Genomic DNA, 21,625 nt, shown 5'->3' with positions numbered 1-21,625 from the left:
GAATAAAAACATAACTTTCATATATAGACTTCTTGAATTATTTCAGTGCACAGTGTACAAGCTGTTTGCTTGATTCTGTTTTGCCCTGGGAAAAGAACCAGGAAAACACCGAGATACAGTCTTTATATGCAATAAAGTACATTTGCCTAGAAAAAAATTCTCTGTCTAAAATAGGGGTCTTCAAACTTGGCCCTTTTATGCCTGGCTGAGGAATTCTGGGAGTTGAAGTCCACAAGTCATAAAAGGGCCAAGGTTGAAGACCCCTGGTCTAAAACTTCAATCTTAATAGACACTTGAAGTGGAATAATGCAGATGGTCCTCAGTTTAACAACAGGTTGCTTAGTGACTGTTCAAAGTTACGGTGGACCTCCTGGGGCTACTTACGAACCAATTTGAACTTATGATGGCTGCCGCCTCCTCTGCCTTCCCTAAAGTCACATGATTGCACTTTGGGCACTTAGCAACCAGCTAATGTTTAGAGCCATCCATAGTCACATGACCACAATTTATGTGGTCTTGTGTCCATGGTCACATGACTACATGGCCACAAGAGATTGGGCAACCATTTGAAATGGTACAGGGTTTCCTGCCTGAGTAGGGAGTTGGAGACTAGAAGATCTCCACGGTCTCTCCCAACTCTGTTATTATTATATTATTACAACATATTTTGCTGGAAAATGGCATTTACTTCCTGTTTCCGGTAAAAAAAAAATTTCCATTGTGAACAATGGGATTCGCTACCAACTGTCACATTTGCTTGATGACAGTGGCTGGCTTTCACTTAATGACCATGGTCAGGAGTAGGCTGACCAGCCTGGCTGAAGAATTCTGGGAGTTGAAATCCACTAGTCATAAAAGAGTCAAGGTTGCCTACCCCTGACCATGGTGATTCACTTAACAACTACCACAGAAATGGTCATAAAATCAGGTACCCATTTAACAACTGGCATAACTTTTAAGTCTGGGTTCAGTTACAATTGTAAGTTGAGGGCTACCTGTCGTTTGCAAGTGTGAAAGACAACATGCGGCTGAGAAGGGAAATATTGTGATGCATCTGAAAGAGAATTTTAAAATCTCATTAACAAAAAAAGTCAGTATTTTCTAAGGAAGCAAAGATGGATGCTTCAGGATATCCCTTTATGCATGAACTGAGAAGCATGGCCAGATGTTAATTGTTCCCTTTTACTTGGTTTAGCAATACAATTTCTTTGAAATTTAGAATAAAGTTCTGGTGGTACATAATTATTTTTTTAAAAATCATCTGTGTAATATTTTTTTATTTTATTTTTTATTTTTATTGCATTTATATCCCGCCCTTCTCCGAAGACTCAGGGCGGCTTACAAGCTTAGCAGTAGCCTTCATTCTATGTATATGCCTGCTTATTAGGGTTTTCACACACACCCCAAGTGGCATTATTACAAAGTCAGCTTAATTGCCCCCAACAATCTGGGTCCTCATTTTACCTACCTCTGAAGGATGGAAGGCTGAGTCAACCTTGAGTCTGGTGGGATGCGAACCTGCACTAATTGCAGGCAGCTGGTGTTACTTAAGGAGGCATTAATAATAGCATTCTTGATAGAATTTATTAATAGCATTAATAGCATTCTTGATAGAATTTATTGGTTGAATTTATACCATCAATAACTGAACCTGGTTACTGTATTAACCTATTTTCTGGGTTTTTGAATAAATAGGCTAGCTGTATTATTATTATTATTATTTATTAAATTTTTATACCGCCCTTCTCCCAAAGGACTCAGGGCGGTGTACAGGGCAATAAATATCAAAATGTAAATACAAAAGTTAAAAAAGAGTTAAAAAGAATTAAATAATTATGCCCAATATAATACAATAATAAAAGTGTGTTAAAACTAAATCCAACTCACTAAGCCAGTAAGAAAACTAATCAAGGTTAAAACTAACCAAGCCTGGCATGTTTCCAGGTTACTGTAATCCATTGGGCTTTGATCTAGAATTTAAGCAATTTTTTAAAAAAGATCCATAAAAACAACCAACACAATTCACCAATCAAAATACAAACCTAGTCCCAACTCGCAACATGATTAGCTCCCATAAAATAGAATCTGTTCACAGCCTTGGGGAAGGATTTAACTGGAAAACTGTTCCACCATGTGCAAATGCAATTGCAGTGATTATGGAACAAGGTTCAGCATTTTGGTAAGCTTGTTGACATTCTAGATCTAGAAGGAGAGCACGGGGACTCAACGGTAGCAAAAAGATCAAGAGGAACTTGGGAACATCTGATAAAATGAAGGGCACTTCACAAAAATGTAATCCAGGGGTATCCAACCTTGGCAACCTTAAGAATTGTAGACTTAAGCTTCCAGAATTCCCCAGCCAGCAGTGCTACCTGTAGCTAATTTAAGTGGCTTGTTTTTAGACCTAGCCAGCAACAACAAGAACAACAAAATCTACTGATTTGTTTCTGGCTGCATTAGAGATACTAGATTTTTGACACAGTAAAGTTTCAGTCTTGATCTGCAATAGTGGTAGGCCTAGTTCGTCTTTTAAAATGGCAAGTGGACCATCGCAGATTGGTGCCGTCAGAAGGGGCAAACCTGAAAATGGTGGGTTGAGTTTTAGTTCTTAAAAGAGAGGGGTGGAGTGTTTAACCTCCCAGAATCTTTGTGTTCGCATTCCAACCCTGATCATGTTTAGCACTCAAATCTCAGGATGCTTGATGGAGAGACAGATAGGGCCTGAGGTTGCCTGTTGCCTACACAGATTGCAGATAGACAGCTGAGTGGACCACGAAGGTAGCAATGTTTTTGTTCAGAAGGGTCACTCTTAAAGTTTGGGTGGAAATGAAAGATGGACAGACTAAAAGTCAGGAAGGATCTGGTACAGTAGTATGTTTTGATTTGTTAGTCTGATAAGACAATACCAAATGGCCTTCTGATTTATGACTGACGATGGCTGTCCTCTTACAGATGGGCAGGGCAGCAATACAGGGAGCAGAGTGACCTCACCCAGATGAGTAGAACTTGGGCTGAGCAATCTTTGATATCTACTCCAGACTTTTCCCAGGTCTTAATGTCAAGACTGCTCTGTCCCTTGCACAATCTTTTTGAAGATAAGGAGAACATTTGCTCTCCTCCCATCATCTGGCATTTCACTAGCTCTTCAGGATTTTCCAGACGGTTCAGTCAGACCGTAAATTCTTCCAGCATCAATTCTTCGGTTGGTCATTGTCCTAAATGCATTTCAACTGCTTCTGGCAATTTAAGCACATTTGAAATAAAGAGGAATCTCGTTTTCAAGCTTACATCCTTCTCCTGTATTCTTCCCTTCACAATTTATGGGTGGAATGCATCCCCCACCCCCTGGAAAAGACTAGGCAAAGTAAGAATTGAATTGCTCAGCCTTTTCTTCACTGAACCGCTGATATACGGATTATTTTAATTTTGATTGCATCCAAAGAAACCCATTGTTCTTGGCATCCTTTGCTAATCAACTCCACAGCTTTCACTTTTTTATTGCCAACTACAAGCCTAGTCTATCTGCTTATATTCTTCTGTCTCTATAAACCAACTCCTTTTGCTTTTCCTATATGCCTCCTTTCCCCTTTTGGGGTTTAAAAACCCTTTTCAGGTTTTAGTAAGCTTTTGGGGTAACTACCCTGGCTTCTTTGGTGTCTTCCATTTCCCCCCCCTCCTCCTTATTACAGTTGTTTGTTCAGGTAGTCCTCGACTTACAACAGTTCATTTAATGACCGTGAAGTCACAACGGCACTGATGGCCGTTTTTCACACTTAGGACTCTTGCAGCATGCCCACACATGATCAAAATTTCGGACGCTTGGCAACTGGCTTATATTTATGATCTCATATTTATGACGGTTGCAGTATCTCGGGATCATGTGATCACTTTTTGCAAACTTCTGACCAGCAAAGTCACTGGAACTCATGGTCTCCAGATTTGTAGCCTGTTGCTTTAACCACTGCACCAAACTGGCTCTCATACTTTATTTAGCTCTGTTTAAAATAAGAATTTCATTTTCTTCCAGCCCTTTTCGTATTTCCTTTATTAAATGCTTTTGTATTGGTTTCAAGTCAAGAATAGCTGATTCGCTTGGCCTCTTCCAATACCTGCTGAAAGAGAAAGCTGTCAACAAGACATGTCAGGAATTTCCTGGAATGACCATGCTCAAGGACAGATGTTGGGCTAATTGATGTTTCCCATTTCGATGGCTTCATGCCTCTTGGAAAGGCCTGCCATTTGTTTTGGGAAGGCACCATCCAAATTTTCTCTGTAATTGATTGGGTGATAGTAAGCCTCATGGACCATATTGTTTTCATTTAATCCTCCACTCATCCAGATGCTCTCTGCAACATTGCCAGGTTTATCCATTTGTCGTTCTCAGCAGGAAAGGATATTTTTAACCTACAGTACAGATCCTCCCCACTTTCTTTTGCTTCTGTCTTTAGAAGAAGTGGCATCCATAGTTTGCTGTATTCCGGTCATGGTGCCATCTCACCAGACCTCTCATTCCTGTTCAGTCATATTTCTCCTCTTAAGCTCATTGTGTTTACATTTCATGCTCCGAGCATTAGATAGTAAAGGCCCTGAACTTTTTGAGCCAATGTTCTTTTTTATTTTAATTTGAGTGGTTTCAGAGGCCTCGTTTCAGCAACATTCCCATTTTCTACAGAGCACAAGTCTTTACCTGAGGTGTTACTGCAAAGATTTCAGCTTTATCCCTCTCTCTTTGAAGTCTTCCTTGGTAGATATCTCCTTTAGGCTATGTGCATAGGCCAGTGGTTCTCAACCTGTGGTCCATGGGCCCCTCGGGGGCTGCGATGTCGTCACCGGAGGTCCGCAAAGAAAACTTGAAGAAATATTATGATTTAAGTCTTGAGTTACGTTTTGGTGATTCACTTAATAACTGTGGCAAGAAAGGTCATAAAATGGGGCAAAATTCACTTAATGACATCACCAAGAAGAGTGCCTAGCCAACAATTTCCCACATGCCTTTTCTAACTGTTGAAAAAGCTATGTTAGTAGAATTGCATTCCAAGGACAAAACTTGTTCCTCCAACACAAAATGCATTCCTTTCCCCATAGATGGTGTGTATGTGTGTGTACAAAGACACCAGTGCTAATCTCTGCAGGAAAATGGCAGTCTTCTCTGCCTCTTATATAACAAAGTGGCTGAGTCACTCTGGGTGTCATATCACAGATATGTGAGACCTTGTACACAACTTGTATATTGCTGTCTGGTTTTGATGACATTCTATCCCACTTTTAAGCCAAGATTGCTACTCAATAGGAGCTTAAAACCCAGCTTCACAACAAAAATGTGACGCATAACTGAGGAAGAACAAACTCAGTGCTGTGATAATAATGCTTCTGCCCTACAAACATAAAAGATGATTTTGAAGCCCTTCCTTTCATCACTCCTCCATAACAACCTCTTCTCAACTCTATTCTCACTTACAAGGTTAATTAAATCTATGTCATCAATTTAAATCAGCCCTGGATTAAAGTAAATCAGTGAGGATTTTGTTCTGTCTCCAATGCCTTCAATTTGGCCCAGGCTTGTGAAGAATCTTCGCCTAGAAAGGGTTGCCAAGAACACTATAATTTCTTCCCTTTGTCTTGTTTTAAGCTTTCGGTGAATCCTAACTAAGAATTGTAGCTGGTCAGAAATAGGATGAGTCTAACAGAGTGGATGTCCTGAATCATAGTTAATCACCCCTTACTGTGCAGGAGAAGTCAGTTTTCTATCATTTGTTTCCGTGGTTTTCTGGGCAAATATTTCCTCCATTGCTAGACACTAAAACTCAGAAGTATCCTTTTTCTAATCCAGAAGGATTGATAGACCTAGAACAGAGATCCCAACTTTTGGGGCATCAGGGACCAGTTCCATGGAGAGAGGTTTTTCCACAGAGTGGAGGGTGCGGGGTTTTGTGTGCTGCCTGCATCTCGTGGATAGGGTTTTGCTTGTTGTGCGGACCGGTTGCTGGTATGCTGTGGCCCGGTACTGATCCATGGACCGGGGGTTGGGGACACCTAGAACTAAGAAGAAATTTCCTGACAGAACAACCAGTGAAACAACCTGCCTCTAGAAGTTGAGAATGCTCCAACACTGGAAATTTTAAAGAAAAGATTGGACAACCATAGGGTTTCCCGCCTGAGCAGGGGGTTGGACTAGAAGGCCTCGAAGGTCCCTTTCTTCTATTCAGCATATAAATGCTGATCAGTGTTACAGTGTACAAGTATTATGTTATTAGTATCACATATGAACTAAACTCTGGATACTAATGCTTACAGTAGTCCTAATTACTATCATTGGCTATTTATTTCTGAATAATTTATTTACAATTTAAATTATTCAAGGTTTCCAAGAGATCAGAATGACTAAAATGGAGAGTTGAAGCAACCAGATGTATATATGAATTTATTTTCACATTTTTGAACTGTCAATATCCCTCCCAGAATGCACTTCAGCTCCCAGAATTCCCTAGCTAGCATGGGATTCTGGGATCCCATCTTAATTCCCTGAATTCTGGGAGTTAAGTCCTCACAACTTAATGTTCCCCAAATTGAGAAACACAGGGTTATTTGATAGCTTTGAAAAGAGAGTGAAATCCATGGAAACAGCCTCTATAACTGCTTAGCCAGGTGGCCACAGTGGCCTGGGCTGATATGAAAGGAGAGCCTTTGAAAAATCATGAAAGTATACACTATCCTGCTATAATTCTGAATCCATTCCATAACTAGAGTTTAATATTGGTTAGTGGTTTGTCCTTAACTTGGTGCAAACTAAGGTTGTTGGGTGATCTAATGTTTCCCAACCTTAAGAACTTGAAGCTGTGTGGATTTCAACTCCCAGAATTCCCCAACCAGCATAGATAATGAATGGCTTGGGAATTCTGGGAGTTGGAAGTCCACACATTTTCAGGCTGCCAAGGTTTAGAAACACTGAACTAAGGCTAAGCTGCCGAAGATGATGCAAATGGAGAAAGTATTCAGAAAAAAAATCTAGGCACCAATTTAAAGCTATTGGATAAATACAGCTACTGAGGAATGTGAAAGGGAATTTTTTTTTAAAAAAGAGTAAAGTTCCCTTAATAAGGAAGGACAACTACAGTAGACAGAACAGACGTCCGCCTAACGAGCAATAGTGGACAGACGCTTTGAGCATGCGTGACACAGCCCGCTTACTTGCCCGCTAAGTGTGAAAGTGGAGGGGGGGGCTGAGAAGAACCCCCGCGCAAGCGTAGAAAGAACTACTCGGCCCATAGAGATAGGGGGGGAAAAAGTCCATTGTGCGCCTGCTTCAAGGAGTTGCGCGTGCGCCAAAGTTCCTCGCCTCCAGGTTGGCTTCGCAAGTCGCGACTCTGAAACTCTTTCCACCTCCCTTTCCCTAGTCTGCCTGTTCTTACGCCTGCGCAGTTCGGGCCGTTCGGCTGGCTCTGGCTCGGACGGCGCACGCGCAGAAGCGCGCTCCTAGCCTTTCAGGCGCTCGCTTCGGCCCCGTCTCCCTCTCTCTCTCTCTCTCTCTCTCTCTCTCTCTCTCTCTCCTGGTGCGCCTGCGCAGTTGGCGCCGTCTGGTTGGCGGTGGTGTCTGGAGCCCGCTGGGAGGGGGGGAGGGAGTCGGGGCTGGGGGGGGGGAAGAGGAGGAGGAGGAGGGATGCGGACGGGGGAAGATGGCGGCGGCGTCGTCGAACAACCCGCGGAAATTCAGCGAGAAGATCGCGCTGCACAACCAGAAGCAGGCCGAGGAGACGGCGGCGTTCGAGGAGGTCATGAAAGACCTCAGCCTGACGCGTGCCCACCGGGTGAGGAGGAGACCCGACGGAGGAGGGGAAGGATGGAGAGCAGGAGGGACTGACGCGCTGTCCCATAGTCCCCTCAGAAATGGGGGGGGGGGTTTGCCTCGAAATTCGCCCCCCTCTTCTCACTGCGCGGCTTAGGCAGGGGACAGTTTTTTAAAAAAAAGTCCCATTTCGGAAGGGGGAGTCGAGCGGCACGCTCTTTTTTTTTTCTTTTCCCCCTTTTCCCCGAGAAAAGGGGAGGTGTTCGAAAACCGCCCCCTCAATTTGGGCTGAGGGAAGGCGATTAAAATTGGGGGATTAAAAACGCCGGATTGGCATCCTTTCCCCCCCCCTCGCCTCACCGAGTGGGTGTGGGGGAGAGAGAACGGATGGGGCCAGCCCGTCATTTCAAGCTGAGGAGTGGGGGGGGCAGTTGAGGGGCTTGGGGGAGCAGACGCCCCCCCCCCCCCGATCAGGGACGGAGCTGGGAATCGAAAGCAAAAATCTGTTGAGGAAGAAGGGAGAAGTTAAGCCCCCCGGTTTAAAAAAATAAAATAAAATCCCCTTAACGTTGTGATCGTTAGCCTTTACACCAGGGGTCTTCAAACTTGGCCCTTTTATGACTTGTGGACTTCAACTCCCAGAATTCCTCAGCCAGCAAAGCTGGCTGAGGAATTCTGGGAGTTGAAGTCCACAAGTCATAAAAGGGCCAAGTTTGAAGACCCCTGCTTTACACTGTAATGGCTTTATGCTGTTTGCCAGGGGCCTTAGTATTTGGGATCAGAAAAGCAGGATGTCGAAATGCTGGATGCATTCTCTCCCCTGGAAAAAGAAATGGGAATGAAAGGCCCTTCCGTGCTTTGGGTGAGAGAGATGGAGTGCAAAGATGGATAAACTAAAGAAAGGAGGTCAAAGGGGGATGAAATGACACCCCCCTCCCGCTCTTCTTTTGGTACAAGGAAGGGAATTATGCCTTCCCAACCTATCATGGAGTTATTGAAAGAGGGGGAAAGGATAGATAGATAGATAGATAGATAGATAGATAGATAGATAGATAGATGATAGATAGATAGCTGGATGGATAGATAGATAGCTGGATGGATAGATAGCTGGATGGATAGATAGCTGGATGGATAGATAGCTGGATGGATGGATGGATGGATGGATAGATAGATAGATAGATAGATAGATAGATAGATAGATAGATAGATAGATAACAAGCTTGGAAGAAGAGTGGGTCAGAAGAAGGGATTTTAATTCCTTTCTACTTCAGGTGAGGGATACTGGGTTAATAAAATGTAAGAATAGGAGTAGGGGAGCATGGAAGTGGAGTTAACCTCTCCAAATCAGAAGGGAATCATAACACTTTTGTCTGTCTTTTATTAAATGTTAGGGGAATAAGAGAGAATGAGTGAATTTTGATAAAAAGATCATAATGACTACTCTTTCCTCAAAGGATGGGCAAATTTGTATTTTTAATATCTAACCACATAGCACGACTGTATTATTATTAACCTTTACATCGTTCCTATTACCTACTCTTATTGGTATTTTATGACTTTGTTGGTTGTATCTTACGATTTATGATTGCATCTCATGATTTATCACTTTGTTGCTTGTATGTATGCTGAGAGCTTATGCCCTGGAGACAAATTCCTTGTGTGTCCAATCACACTGGGCCAATAAAGAATATTCTATATAATGGCAAATATGGGCAAGAGGCTAGCAGTGCCTATATTTTTAGGCAGATATTCCCCTGCTCAATGTATAGCTAAAAATAATGATTTATAAATATTCCTTATAAGTATATAAGGAAGTTGTAGAGTAAATCCCCTCCATATGTATGGGAAGGAAATAATAACTCTCTTCCCAATTTATGGACAGGGAATTGAAGAGTCTTGCGTATATTGGGAGGAGTGTTTAATTAAAATATTCAAGACGTGTGGTAATTACACCTCATCTTGTTATGTTTATAATGAGTGAGGCTCCCATTCTTTTATTTGTATATAAGAAAGGACAGTATTGAGGGATGAGCAGTATTGTGTATTTGGAAAAGGGGAGAAAATTAATTAGCCTTTAATTTTTGCATAAGGGAATCAATTCATTCTCCCTGTGTGTGTTTAGGAGCAAATTAAGAAAAGGGGTTAACAATCTTTTCCTTCATAAAAGAGGAGTGTGAAAATGAGGGAAATGCAAAATTAGAAAATGCTTACATCTAATTTACATGGTTGTGTGTGAATTGTTGAAAGGGTGACTTCTACCCATCTTTGCTTTTAGGTGGTATATATTTTCCTGTAGGATATTGTGAGGACATTGTGTAAAAATGCTCTCTTTCTATTTGCTTAAGCAATTGCTTAATGTTAGATGAGCAGGGAGAATTACAAAGAATTAGGTACAATCTATAGTCTGGGATACAGTATTCATTCATTTAAGGAAACAGCTATCCAGTCTTTAAGAATCTGTTACCTGGTTTTGTAGAGTGGGTCAGTGTGATCAGGTATCACAATATACTTAATGAAGTATGGATTATCAAGATACTGCTATTTTATCAGGGAGAATCATTCTTTTCTATTTTAGAATGCAATTAATGCTCTCCTGCTTGGGTGGAGTATCTGGATTTGAACAAACGGAAAAATATCTTTCCTTTGTATTCTGTCTGTCTCTGGGTGGAAATATATGAGATCAAGGATATTTAATATCCACTTGCTCTTACTGAAAAAGAAAACATTGGAGAAAATAATTTTATTTCCCATCCTTGCAATGTTGTGTAATTGTAAATATTAAAGAGTTCAACATCGTGCTTATATAATTTTAGTGCATAATAGCTATGTGAGAAAGAGCACTTTAAACAGTTGATTCCTAGGAATTGGTTTGGGTATTAGCTTGTGTAGATTGTTTCGTAACTAGGAGTTTGCAATGTGTGTTGTAGCTATGTTAGTAATAAAATGTTACTACAACTTTGAATTGTAGTACGCAGCTCTTTTCTGAAGTCACTATTCTTTCAGTGAGAAAGATTGGCTTTGTATTGAAATTAAGCTATTAAATAAAGGGGAATATTACATTTTCTGAATGAAATATCAATAGAATGATCAGCTATCTTCTTCTAAGAAATGACTTTAAGAATGGGAGAATGGCTATTGCAATGCAATTAAACGATTACAAATGTCATAAATAGAAATATTAGAGTGGAGTAAAATGAACATCCCTCCTTAAAAATGCTGATTGTCATCTAAAAAATTCTATATGGCCTATTGACTTGGGAGACTGCCTCTTTCCCATAGGATATGCCCAACCATTTTGTTTTTGCATTCTCCCAGACATCTGAATGGCCTCCAGAAGAGAAGAACTGGTTCCTCACACAGCCAGGGAGAGTGAAGTACACCTTTTCACTCCATCTGGTCTGTCCTTTTATATTTTATATTTGTCTTTATTTCTTTGTTGTAAGCTGCCCAGAGTCATTGAGATTTGGGTGGCAGATAAGTTTAATTAATGCTTATTTTACAAATGCAACTTTATTTATTCAATTTCTATAATCACCCATCTCAGCCAAGTGACTGAGTGGCTTGCAATTCTAAAACTATAAAAGAGTTAAAACAATTAAAAACAATAAAAATGTCCAAATAATAAATACAGCAGCCAAGGTGGTTTAGCCAACTAACAGTAAAGGCAAGGAACGGGGCCCCTGGTTCAGGAACACGTTTTTAAAACCTTATAAAAGAAAATCCCAAGGGACGCAGTGGCTCAGTGGGTTAGGATGCTGAGCCTGTCGATCAGAAGGTCGGCAGTTTGGCGGGTCGAATCCCAAGTGCTGCCGCGTAGCAGAGTGAGCGCCTGTTACTCGTCCCAGCTTCTGCCAACCTAGCAGTTCGAAAGCACGTAAAAATGCAAGTAGAAAAATAGGGACCACTATGGTGGGAAGGTAACAGCGTTCCGTGCGCCTTTGGCGTCATGCCGGCCACATGACCACAGAGATGTCCTCGGACAAGCGCTGGCTCTTCGGCTTTGAAATGGAGATGAGCACCGGCCCCTAGAGTTGGAAACGACTAGCACGCATGTGCGGGGGAACCTTTACCTTTACTAAAAGAAAATCCCACAGGGTTGGGGTCATTATAATCTTCAACGGAAGAATATTTCACAAAGCAGAGGCTACAGTGGAGAAGGCCAGTCTTCTTGTTCTTTCCAGTTAACACCCTTTGAGTGATGGGATTTGCAGCATGTCTACAAAGAGTTAACAATGGAAATAATTTAACTGATGACTTTGTTTAAGCAAATGGACGGGATGAACATAACAGGATTTTTACTTTTGCTATTTATCGAGTGTAGCCTCCTATCCCATGAGTACGTCACCAGCACTGCAGCATTTTTTGAAATAATACAAAAAAAGGTGCTTCAAGGTATATAGGAGGTGTGAACATAGCATCTGTCTGGAACACTTTAAAGTAGCAATATCTTTTCCTGGGCTTGTGCTGTTGTCTTCTGCAGCTGCCATGTGACCTCAGGAAAGACAGATCGGCTAAGAATTGTGAGTCCATGCTTCTAAACATCTTTTTGGAATTAAATTGAAGGCTCGGCATGGCTCCACTCATCAGTACGTCCTGTTTGGCATAGAAAAATCTATTGCTACCAGTGTTTCTTTTTAATGGTTACTGTGTTTATTTTTTTATTACATGTCAACTGAGGGGGAACATATATTGATAATAAATTAATACTTATGGTCTAGTTTTTGATGGAGCCACATTGTGTGTTTACACTGAAGATTCATGCTGGTAAGGGCCATTCTGCAAGTTCTTCCCACATATTAAAGATTACAGCCGGCATAAAAATTCTTTCACAGTTGAGGTAAAAATACTTAGTTTTTTTCTGTAGTAGAAGTGGGATGATCAGCTTGTAAATGCCAGGATATTTGGGTTCCTAGTGAGTGTAAAGACATCTAATTTATTAGGGGCAACTCAGAAAAAGGCACTAAGAATGAGGTAATTTGGAATGTGGTATAAATTACATTACAAATTGGAACAGAAGAACAAACTGAGTTGAAACACACTTTTCTCTGTTGAAAATGTGTGTTTTCCTGTTTGTGGATCCATTAATGTTGTAGTAACTTGGTGCAGCCTGAAGTCTTTATACAGAAGATAATAACTTCCTTTATATATAAAGTTCTTTTCATATTTTGGTTAAATTCTTGCTGGCCAGATGTGTTAATACCGATATTTCAGTACAAATGCTATCTTGTATTATTATGGAAATGTATCATGTCAGAATATAAGGGTTAGAAAAGCTCTGGGCTAGAAATAAGCCTTGGTGGAGCAGTGGGCTAATGCCTCCTTAAGTAACACCAGCTGCCTGCCATTAGTGCAGGTTCGCATCCCACCAGGCTCAAGGTTGACTCAGCCTTCCATCCTTCCGAGGTAGGTAAAATGAGGACCCAGATTGTTGGGGGCAATAAGCTGACTTTGTAATAATGCCACTTGGGGTGTGTGTGAAAGCCCTAACAAGCAGGCATATACATAGAATGAAGGCTATTGCTAAGCTTGTAAGCCGCCCTGAGTCTTCTGAGAAGGGCGGGATATAAATGGAATTAAAATAAAATTTTAAAAAATATCCATCTGATTATGAAGCTCGCTGGGTGATTTTGGGCCAGGTCTAATTTACCTTACAGGATTGAAATAAGATTTTTTTAAAATTTGGGATAAAACTATATATGTTACTTTAGATTTCTGAAGAAAGATCAGGATATTCATTTGAACAATCAAGTAAGACCCATGATAGGGAATTCCAGTTATGTCCCATAGCATCTGATGACAGATGAATAAATATCTAGCTACACAGGGTGAGCTATATGAACCAGTCTGGACTCTTCATTTCTTGTTACCTTTACACTGGTGTTCATTGTTGCAGAAGAACAGATGTAGTTGATATGGAGAACTAAACAGGATGTGCTGTGGGGTGTGGAGACATTTATTGGGCTAAATTAATGGTAGTGGTTTACAGAGGGCTGATGAAAGTGATGTAGCTCTGTGCCTCTGCTGTTTAAACCGCCCTTTCCTATGAGTTCTTAATGTCATTGACAACATTGTTAAATCAGTGTGCTACTTAGTATTATTGCATTTGGCAAATCAGTAAGACTTGTGAGGGTCTTTCTGATTGTTCAATTGTATATTGAACAAATTCAGATATGGAATTGTAGATCCATGGCAAATGCAGTGCAGATACTCTACTGTAATAGTCTTGTAATATCTTAATTGTCATCCAGTGTTTGAAAATACATTTTCCTCCAGCTTTTCCTAGTCCCTTGTGGTTATTGCAAAAAAAAAAAAGTAGCTACGAATTACACAGTGATTATTAAAGCTGTGAGTCTGGCTTTATACTCATACAGGAATGGTTTTACGTGGTTTTGTGAAAACCAAATTTATTTCTTACTTTGTATGGAGCCTTATTTTTTCACTATCATTCCTGTCTCTGCATTATCTTGTGCTTCATGTCCATTAGTGTGTTTGTGTGCTTTTTCTGAGGATCTGAGATAGCCAAGTAATAAACAAATGATTACATTTTATCATTTGTTTTCCAGTGGACATTATAAATGGGTCTGCCAGGGTTCAGCTGCTTGGTAATATTATTAATGGTACTTTTTGGTAGCTCATTATTGGCAGTAGCTTAATTGATCTGCTAACTTGGTTTTTGTTCTGGAAGATCTTCAGAAGAATTTATCCCTTCCATGACCGATCAACTCCATGCTTCCTTCAATAAAATTCCTTATCCTCTGCCTTATGATTGAAGCATCCTAATATGCAATTATTTTTATTAGAATGGAAAAGGTGGTGGTGGGAGAAACAATACCTTTTCAAACTCTGCTGTTTTTAATCAGTATCCCTTGAGTGGCACCTAAGGGGATGCAAATCCGTCTCATTCTTTCAGAGCCTCTGAAATTTTGGTTGGGAATCATTTGGGCAACTGATTCATATGCTTTCACGACAGAAAAACAATGTACACTGCGTAGAGCTTTATTTGTCATTTTATGCAATATTTTAAAAATGTCTGCTCAAAGCAATTGGAACCAATTCTCTCTATTATTACCATATTTCTTTAAAAATTATGGCTCAATTGTAGATTCTGGTAAGTGTGCAACAATAAAAAATAATATATAGGAAATAATAAAACCATATACAATCAAACTATATTGTGGTTCATCAATACAGCTTATGCGCCAAAATCTTATTTAGAAAGAAAGGTTTAGCATCATCATAAATGCCAAAAGGAGAAGGAGCCAGGCATACTTTGGGGATAGAAAATCCCTGTTTCAACACTTCTCATGAATTGAGATTTCTCCAGATTTTTTTTTAATTTAAAATTGGTCCTTCTTCCATCCATCTTTATAAAAATTAAACAGCATGTCCCAAATAGCCAACTAAGCACAAAGGAACAGTCCAGTATCCATTTGCATATTTTTCCATGCATTCCATCAGTTATGAATCTCTGAGCCAACAGAGAGTAGGCTATTCATGTTGTCACCAAGAGTCAAAAACACAAGGAAGTTTTTATGGTTGATTTCAAGCATTTAGCATTTTGCAATAAGGATGCACCAGCAATGGCATTCTGCATTTTGTTGAATCCTGTCAAATAATCGATGAATTAAAAAAAATACGACATATTTTTAAGATATCAGTAGTTCAAAAATTACATGAACAAATAACGGTTGTGTTCATGGGCACAGGTGTAGCAATTATATTGTACAAAATTAAAGAGTTTTTTTTTTTTAAAAAAAATGTGGGTGAATGCTGCCTAAATAGGTGTGAAATACTGTGCTAACCAAAAAAAAAACCACCCTCTTCAAATTGTGACATTAGGGAAAAAAAGTAGTTTTTTTCTTTCCCTTTTTCCTTAGTTCTGGTTAGGGTGGAATGCATAGTTTATCCAATTGTCAGAGACACTCTTTGAGGTAGTTTTTTAGACTAATAAGTGTCTCAAGCCTGCTTCATGTGTTTCTTAATTAAGGATTCAGTTTTGGTCCACATTGGATTAACCTTACTCCTTATTGTTGACTGGATTTTGGATCTAGCCATTGAGTGATCATTTGGTGAATTTGATTGGGCTATGGTGCCATACAGTCAGTCAAATGGGCTACCTGCTGATGGGATTGATGGCAAACCTAGACAACTGTTGTGTCAGAAACAGGAGCTCTTATTCTCCTTGCACTGGGAGTTTTGTTGCTTGTCAGCTCTGCACAGTAAGGCTTTTGCCTTGCTTTAACTTCAAGCGTGTTTAAATAAAATATTGCTAGTTAGAACAGAAGGTGCTTTAGGACATTTATCCCCATTCATGTCCTGCCAACTAATTGTTTCTTCATGACTGAACAGAGAGCACAACCACTCACGTGGTTACTTTGCCAATTGTAGTGTATCCTCTCATCTTCCTGGTAGGAAAAAAAAATACATTGTAAACAGTCAGCCGAGCTTCACAAAGAGAGTGACAAAAAAAGCCAGTGAAAGAAAGAAAACATGTTTTGCAGGGGGAAAAGTGTTCAGAATATACATCATATGCGCACTTGGTTCATCTTGGCATGGATCCAGAGGGTTTCATGGACACGATTTTGATTTTCTCTACTCAGTAATATTCAAGAGAATCGGTTTGTGGAAGCGTCTTCAGCTTAGTGCTAAGTACAGGTTTGCATGCCTGAACCTCAGTCTCCAAATGATTAGGTGACAAATTATGAGAAAGACTTTTACTTTAACACTTGAATTGCTAATTCTAATGGGGTTTTGAACCTAAAATGAACTTGGCAAAAGAGGGATTCCTGCGTTGTTATTTGTGTCTTTAGTGTGGGTGGCTTAAGAAGTTAAAAGTTGCTTGATACTGAGCACCCAGATAATATATGTCAGAGGCCACTTTCTAGCTGCATTAGTGTCAAGCTTTTTAGCTCACAGCCCAATCTACTCACAGGGGTTGTCAGGGGAGGAAAATAGGCAGGAGCGTTATGTGTGCTGCTTTGAGTTGTACAAAGTAAGGGTGGGTTATTTATCACCTGTTCACAACAATGTGAAATCACAGCTGCCAGTTATTTACTGTTGCTGGCCTTCATATGCAGCAGGTTCTTCCCAGTAACCTAGGACCGTGGTGGCATGCAGAGCCCTCTCTGTGGGCACACGAGCCATCGCCCCAGTCCTAGGCCTTCAGCTGGGTTTTATAAAACCTTTTCGCTTTAGGCCTCCGCCGCCGTGTGCAAAAAAAAGGTTAATTTCAACTTCTCGCTGGAAAAAAAAAGATCTCGCAAAGTTGGAATTGATTGATTGAACTTTTTAGTCCCACCCAGTCTGCCGTTACCACCGCAGCCACGCCCACCCAATGGGTCACGCCCACCGGGCACCCGATGATACATAAGTGGGTTTTGGGTTGCGGTTTGGGCACTTGGTCTCTAAAAGGTTCACCATCACTGACCTAGGAAAAGGGTCCTCAACCCCGGTCCGTGGCCTGGTACCGGGCCACGGCATGCTAACAACCGGTCCGCACAAACAAGCAAAGCCCCATCTGTGGGATGCAGGCAGCACTCAAAACCACACATTCTCTGCTCTGTGGAAAAACCTTTCTCCATGGAACTGGTCCCTGGTGCCCAAAAGGTTAGTGACCTCTGACCTAGGATGTCCTAATGTATTCGAAGTAGTGTATGTGCAGATTCAAGCAGTGTGTTGCTAAAGAGATGGAAATTTTCTCAGTGTGCAGATTTTCTAAGTGCTAGTCAAGATTGTTTGGTATGGCACCCGGTGTGCCAATAACCACCGGGGCCACCGTGGCAGGTTCATGACCTATAAAGCCCTACATGGCATGGGTCCGGATTACCTACGGGAGCACCTGCTGCCGGCGTCAACTTCCCTTCGTCCAGTGCGCTCCCACAGAGAGGGCCTCCTCAGGGTGCCGCCGGTCAGAGAATGTCGATTGGTGGCCCCCAGGGGGAGGGCGTTCTCTGTGGGTGCGCTGGATCTGTGGAACCGCTTACCGGTGGAGCTTCGGATGGCTCCCAACCTTCGCCCCTTCTGCCGTGATCTGAAAACTTATTTATTCGAACAAACCGGCCTGATCTGATGGGTTTAGGGGTTTTTAATATTGATTTTAATTATCTATTGCATCGGGCATAATTATTTAATTTTCTTTTAACTTTTGTACCTTGTATTTTATTTTATTTTTATTTTTTTAATTCCATTTATTTTAATTCCATTTTATTTTATTTTATTTTAATTCCATTTATATCCCGCCCTTCTCCGAAGACTCAGGGCGGTTTACAAGCTTAGCAGTAGATATTTATTGCCCTGTACACCGCAGAAATTCGGGAGAAGGGCGGTATATAAATCAAATAAATATAAATATGTCGTAATCTTTCGATTTTGATTTTCAGATCTTCCTACTTTGTGATCTTTTTCAACTCTTTGTTTTCTACTAAGCCCTGCTTTCTTCTGTTCAATCACAGTTAAACATGGTGTGTCATGAGTTAAGTCTGTATCAGTTTGTGTTCGGAAATACCACAACATTTTAACCTGCTCATTTTCAACTACTTTTTCACCTCTGTAGTCCCTTCAATGTTTTATTACCAGAACATGATACTTTTTACAGATGTTTCAGTGAATCATTTTGGCAACTATGTTATGTTGTTTATAATCAGCTTGTGCTACCTTCTTGCGTGATCTGATCATATAATCTAGTGTTTCTCCTGCCTTTTTCCATAATCTGCACTTTGGATCATTTCATGTTTTTTCAGTTCTGGCCTAGATTGCATCAGTTTAATTTGGTTGCTCTTGCACAACCAAAATCAAGCCTTCAGTTTCTTTCTTTTTAATGTTTAATGTTCCTGTTATAAGTCATTGCCAGGTTTTATTTTTATCCAGTTTCCCCTCAATTTTTTTGTAGAAATTGACCATCTTTTCCTTGCCAGCATTCTGTTTGCATTTTTATTACATTATTTCGATATCCACTTCTTGTTGCCTGCACATTCAGTAAGTTCCAATTTTAACTTGCATCAATGCTTGTTCTTGGCTGTCTTTTGCATAATCAGCTGATGCCCTCTTTTCTTGACATTTTGACCTGAAGAAGACCTCCTCCTCCATTTCTGTTGGGCAGGTATAATCAATATCACCGCAGAGATATAATTTGTAGTTAATTTGATTACCTTCCTTTTTTTCAGTCCAGACACTCTAATTCAGCTTGTGTCCAGTTAATAATTCCAGCTGTGTATTGTATCACAGGTATGGCACAGGTATTGATGGTTTTTTGTGGTGTTTCCACCATTCAGTGATTTTTTAACACCTTTCTCACTTGTATATATTATTTACTGATCGCATTTTTTACCTGTCCATGCGTGAGGTTATCCAACTGTAAAATGTTCAGATACTTGTAGGCTTGATCCTGATGGCTCCTGATGGTTTGGCCATTCAGTATTTAAATTCCATTACTATTCGTAATGCTCCTAAATCGTGCTACTACTGTAGCACATTGCTGTTGTTAGTTGCGAAGTCGTGTCCGACCCATCGCGACCCCATGGACAATGTTCCTCCAGGCCTTCCTGTCTTCTACCATCTTCTGGAGTCCATTTAAGCTCACGCCTACTGCTTCGGTGACTCCATCCAGCCACCTCATTCTCGGTCGTCCCCTTCTTCTCTTGCTCTCAATCTTTCCCAGCATTAGGCTCTTCTCCAGTGAGTCCTTCCTTCTCATTAGGTGGCCAAAGTATTTGAGTTTTAGCTTCAGGATCTGGCCTTCTAAAGAGCAGTCAGGGTTGATCTCCTCTAGGACTGACCGGTTTGATCGCCTTGCAGTCCAAGGGACTCGCAGGAGTCTTCTCCAGCACCACAGTTCAAAGGCTTCAATTCTGTAGCACATTACTCTGGGCCAAATTCCATTGCTATATCTATGCTAAAAAATTCTAAGGTTTTTGTCAATGACTGGATTTGAGTTTTCTGGTTTTCCATAAAGCTTCAGATCACCCATATAAAGCAGATGTGAGATTTAATGGTATTTTTTGCTGCTTGATAACCAAGGTTTGTTTTCATCAGAATCACTGAAAGTGAGATCACAGCAAAGACAAATAATAAGGGTGGTCATGAGTCACCCTGGAAGATGCCTCTCCTAAGGTTCACAAAATCATATTTTTTTCATCTACAACCAACAAGTTTGTCTTCCACTGATTCATTATGTTTTTCTATTAACATTGTAAAGTTTTTACTGACACTATTTTGTTTCCATACATTTTATGATCCAGTTGTGTGTAATGAATCAAATATCTTTTTGTAATCAATCCATGCCTTATGTATGTTTTTCACCTTTTGCAATTGTTTTAAGACCATTTTAATCAATCAATGGTTTATCTTTTGTACCTATGGTTTTCATTAATTTCCTTTCTGTTCTACTGGGAGAATGTTATTTTTTCTAAATAATCTTGGATGTTATCTGTTATTATGCCAATAAGTAATTAAAATCGTGTAGGCAAGTATGTTATTGGCTGGTAGTTTCCTGATGTTGTCCCTTTCCTTATCTTTTGGAATCAGATAATTTTTATCGGTTATTAGCCAGTCGCTGATATCTCCTTTATGCAATAGTTCATCGAGCTATAACTGTATGTAAGCTAATCAGATATTTCAGCCAAAAGCCATGTGATTGGTTATTTCCAGGCGATGTCCAGTTTTGAATCCTTTTCACTTGATTTTTAACCATTTTTGTTATTAGTTCTTCCATTTGACTTTTATTAAATTCATGTTGATTTTTTTTATCCATCCAGCATTTTTATTGCAGCTTTTTTTGAGTCTCCCATAAATCTTCCCAAAAGTGTACTGTTCCCTTTTTGTTTTGTTTTCCATTTTCAGAATTTTTATTGCCATTTATACTTTGGTAAAATCATCTCTAGTCTCATTGAAATAGCTGATTTTGCTTCAATTGGGTGATTTGTGCCTCATAATGTTAAATTTTCCCTGCTATTGTCGTTATTTGCTGTTGTGTGATTTCCAAATTTTCTGCTGCTAATCCAATATTTTTTATTAGGCTTGATCTTTGCATTCTTCAATTTTTTTGCTTTTTCGTGTTCTTTAAATTACATCTGATCTTAATACCTTAATCTTGAGCCCCGATCTGATCTTCCACTTTGCAATTGAACGTGATTTTAATTTTGAATTTCTAATGTCATCATCCAGTTCTTCTGTAACCACCACCACCATTGCTGTACTAAGGCAAGCTGATTGTTCTGTTTGATAGACATTATTTTAACTACTACATATGCCTTATTCACATCCTTCATAAGGTGGCAGGTCTTTTTTTGATACTGTGTTCAAGATTGGCTCTCCTTGTCTTTCTATTGGTAGTTCTGCATGTGTCATAGTTTTTTCTTTTACTTTTTCTTGTTGGGGAGTAGTTCATGCATGGTTTCAAGTGCTGGTCTGTACTGCTCTGTCGTTATTGCTTCTTCTAACTAAGTTATCCATTTTTTAGTTCATATCAGCTTTTCCCTTTATACTCGCAATTGTTATAATCTGAGTTTCTTCTACTTGTCTAGTATTATTTTGGGGTCTTCTATTTTTCACAATTTTTCTGAATCTCTTCCAGTTCTGCGTTCCCGAATATTTTATTTCTGGTAATGAATCTCCTTTTGTCTGCTTAATAGTTGTTTAGTGATATTTGATTCTGGATAAATTCTTTTCCAATATTCAAACATTTGCTTTTAAGTATCTCCACATGCTTCGTTGGTTGCAATTTATAATAGCAGGCAATAGTGGTGTAATTTTCAAACAGAGTACACTTTTGTCTTGTCTGTGCTTGTTGTTGTTGTTGTTGTTTCGGTAATCCTGCAAGGCTAGGCCTTGGTTGCCCAGCCATAG

At 40.0% G+C, this 21,625-nt stretch overlaps 1 protein-coding gene across 2 annotated transcripts in view; it reads left to right on the top strand.

Moving 5' to 3' along the window:
• Positions 1-7,672: 7,672 nt before the first annotated feature.
• The window catches only part of CRTC1 (CREB regulated transcription coactivator 1), a gene marked incomplete at its 3' end in the record, with an annotated part of 93,039 nt that continues 79,086 nt past the window's right edge, over positions 7,673-21,625 (top strand). For both annotated transcript variants that reach the window (XM_083363763.1, XM_083363764.1), the window contains exon 1: positions 7,673-7,805. In XM_083363763.1, the coding sequence (XP_083219889.1) occupies positions 7,674-7,805 (132 nt within the window). In that variant the 5' untranslated portion in view covers position 7,673. The remainder of the gene's footprint in view (positions 7,806-21,625) is intronic.

The sequence above is a fragment of the Vipera ursinii genome, assembly GCF_947247035.1.
Source record: "Vipera ursinii genome assembly, chromosome: 1".
NCBI lineage: Eukaryota > Metazoa > Chordata > Lepidosauria > Squamata > Viperidae > Vipera > Vipera ursinii.
Note: the sequence above shows the minus strand (reverse complement) of the source record. Positions and strands in the feature narration are given on the sequence as shown.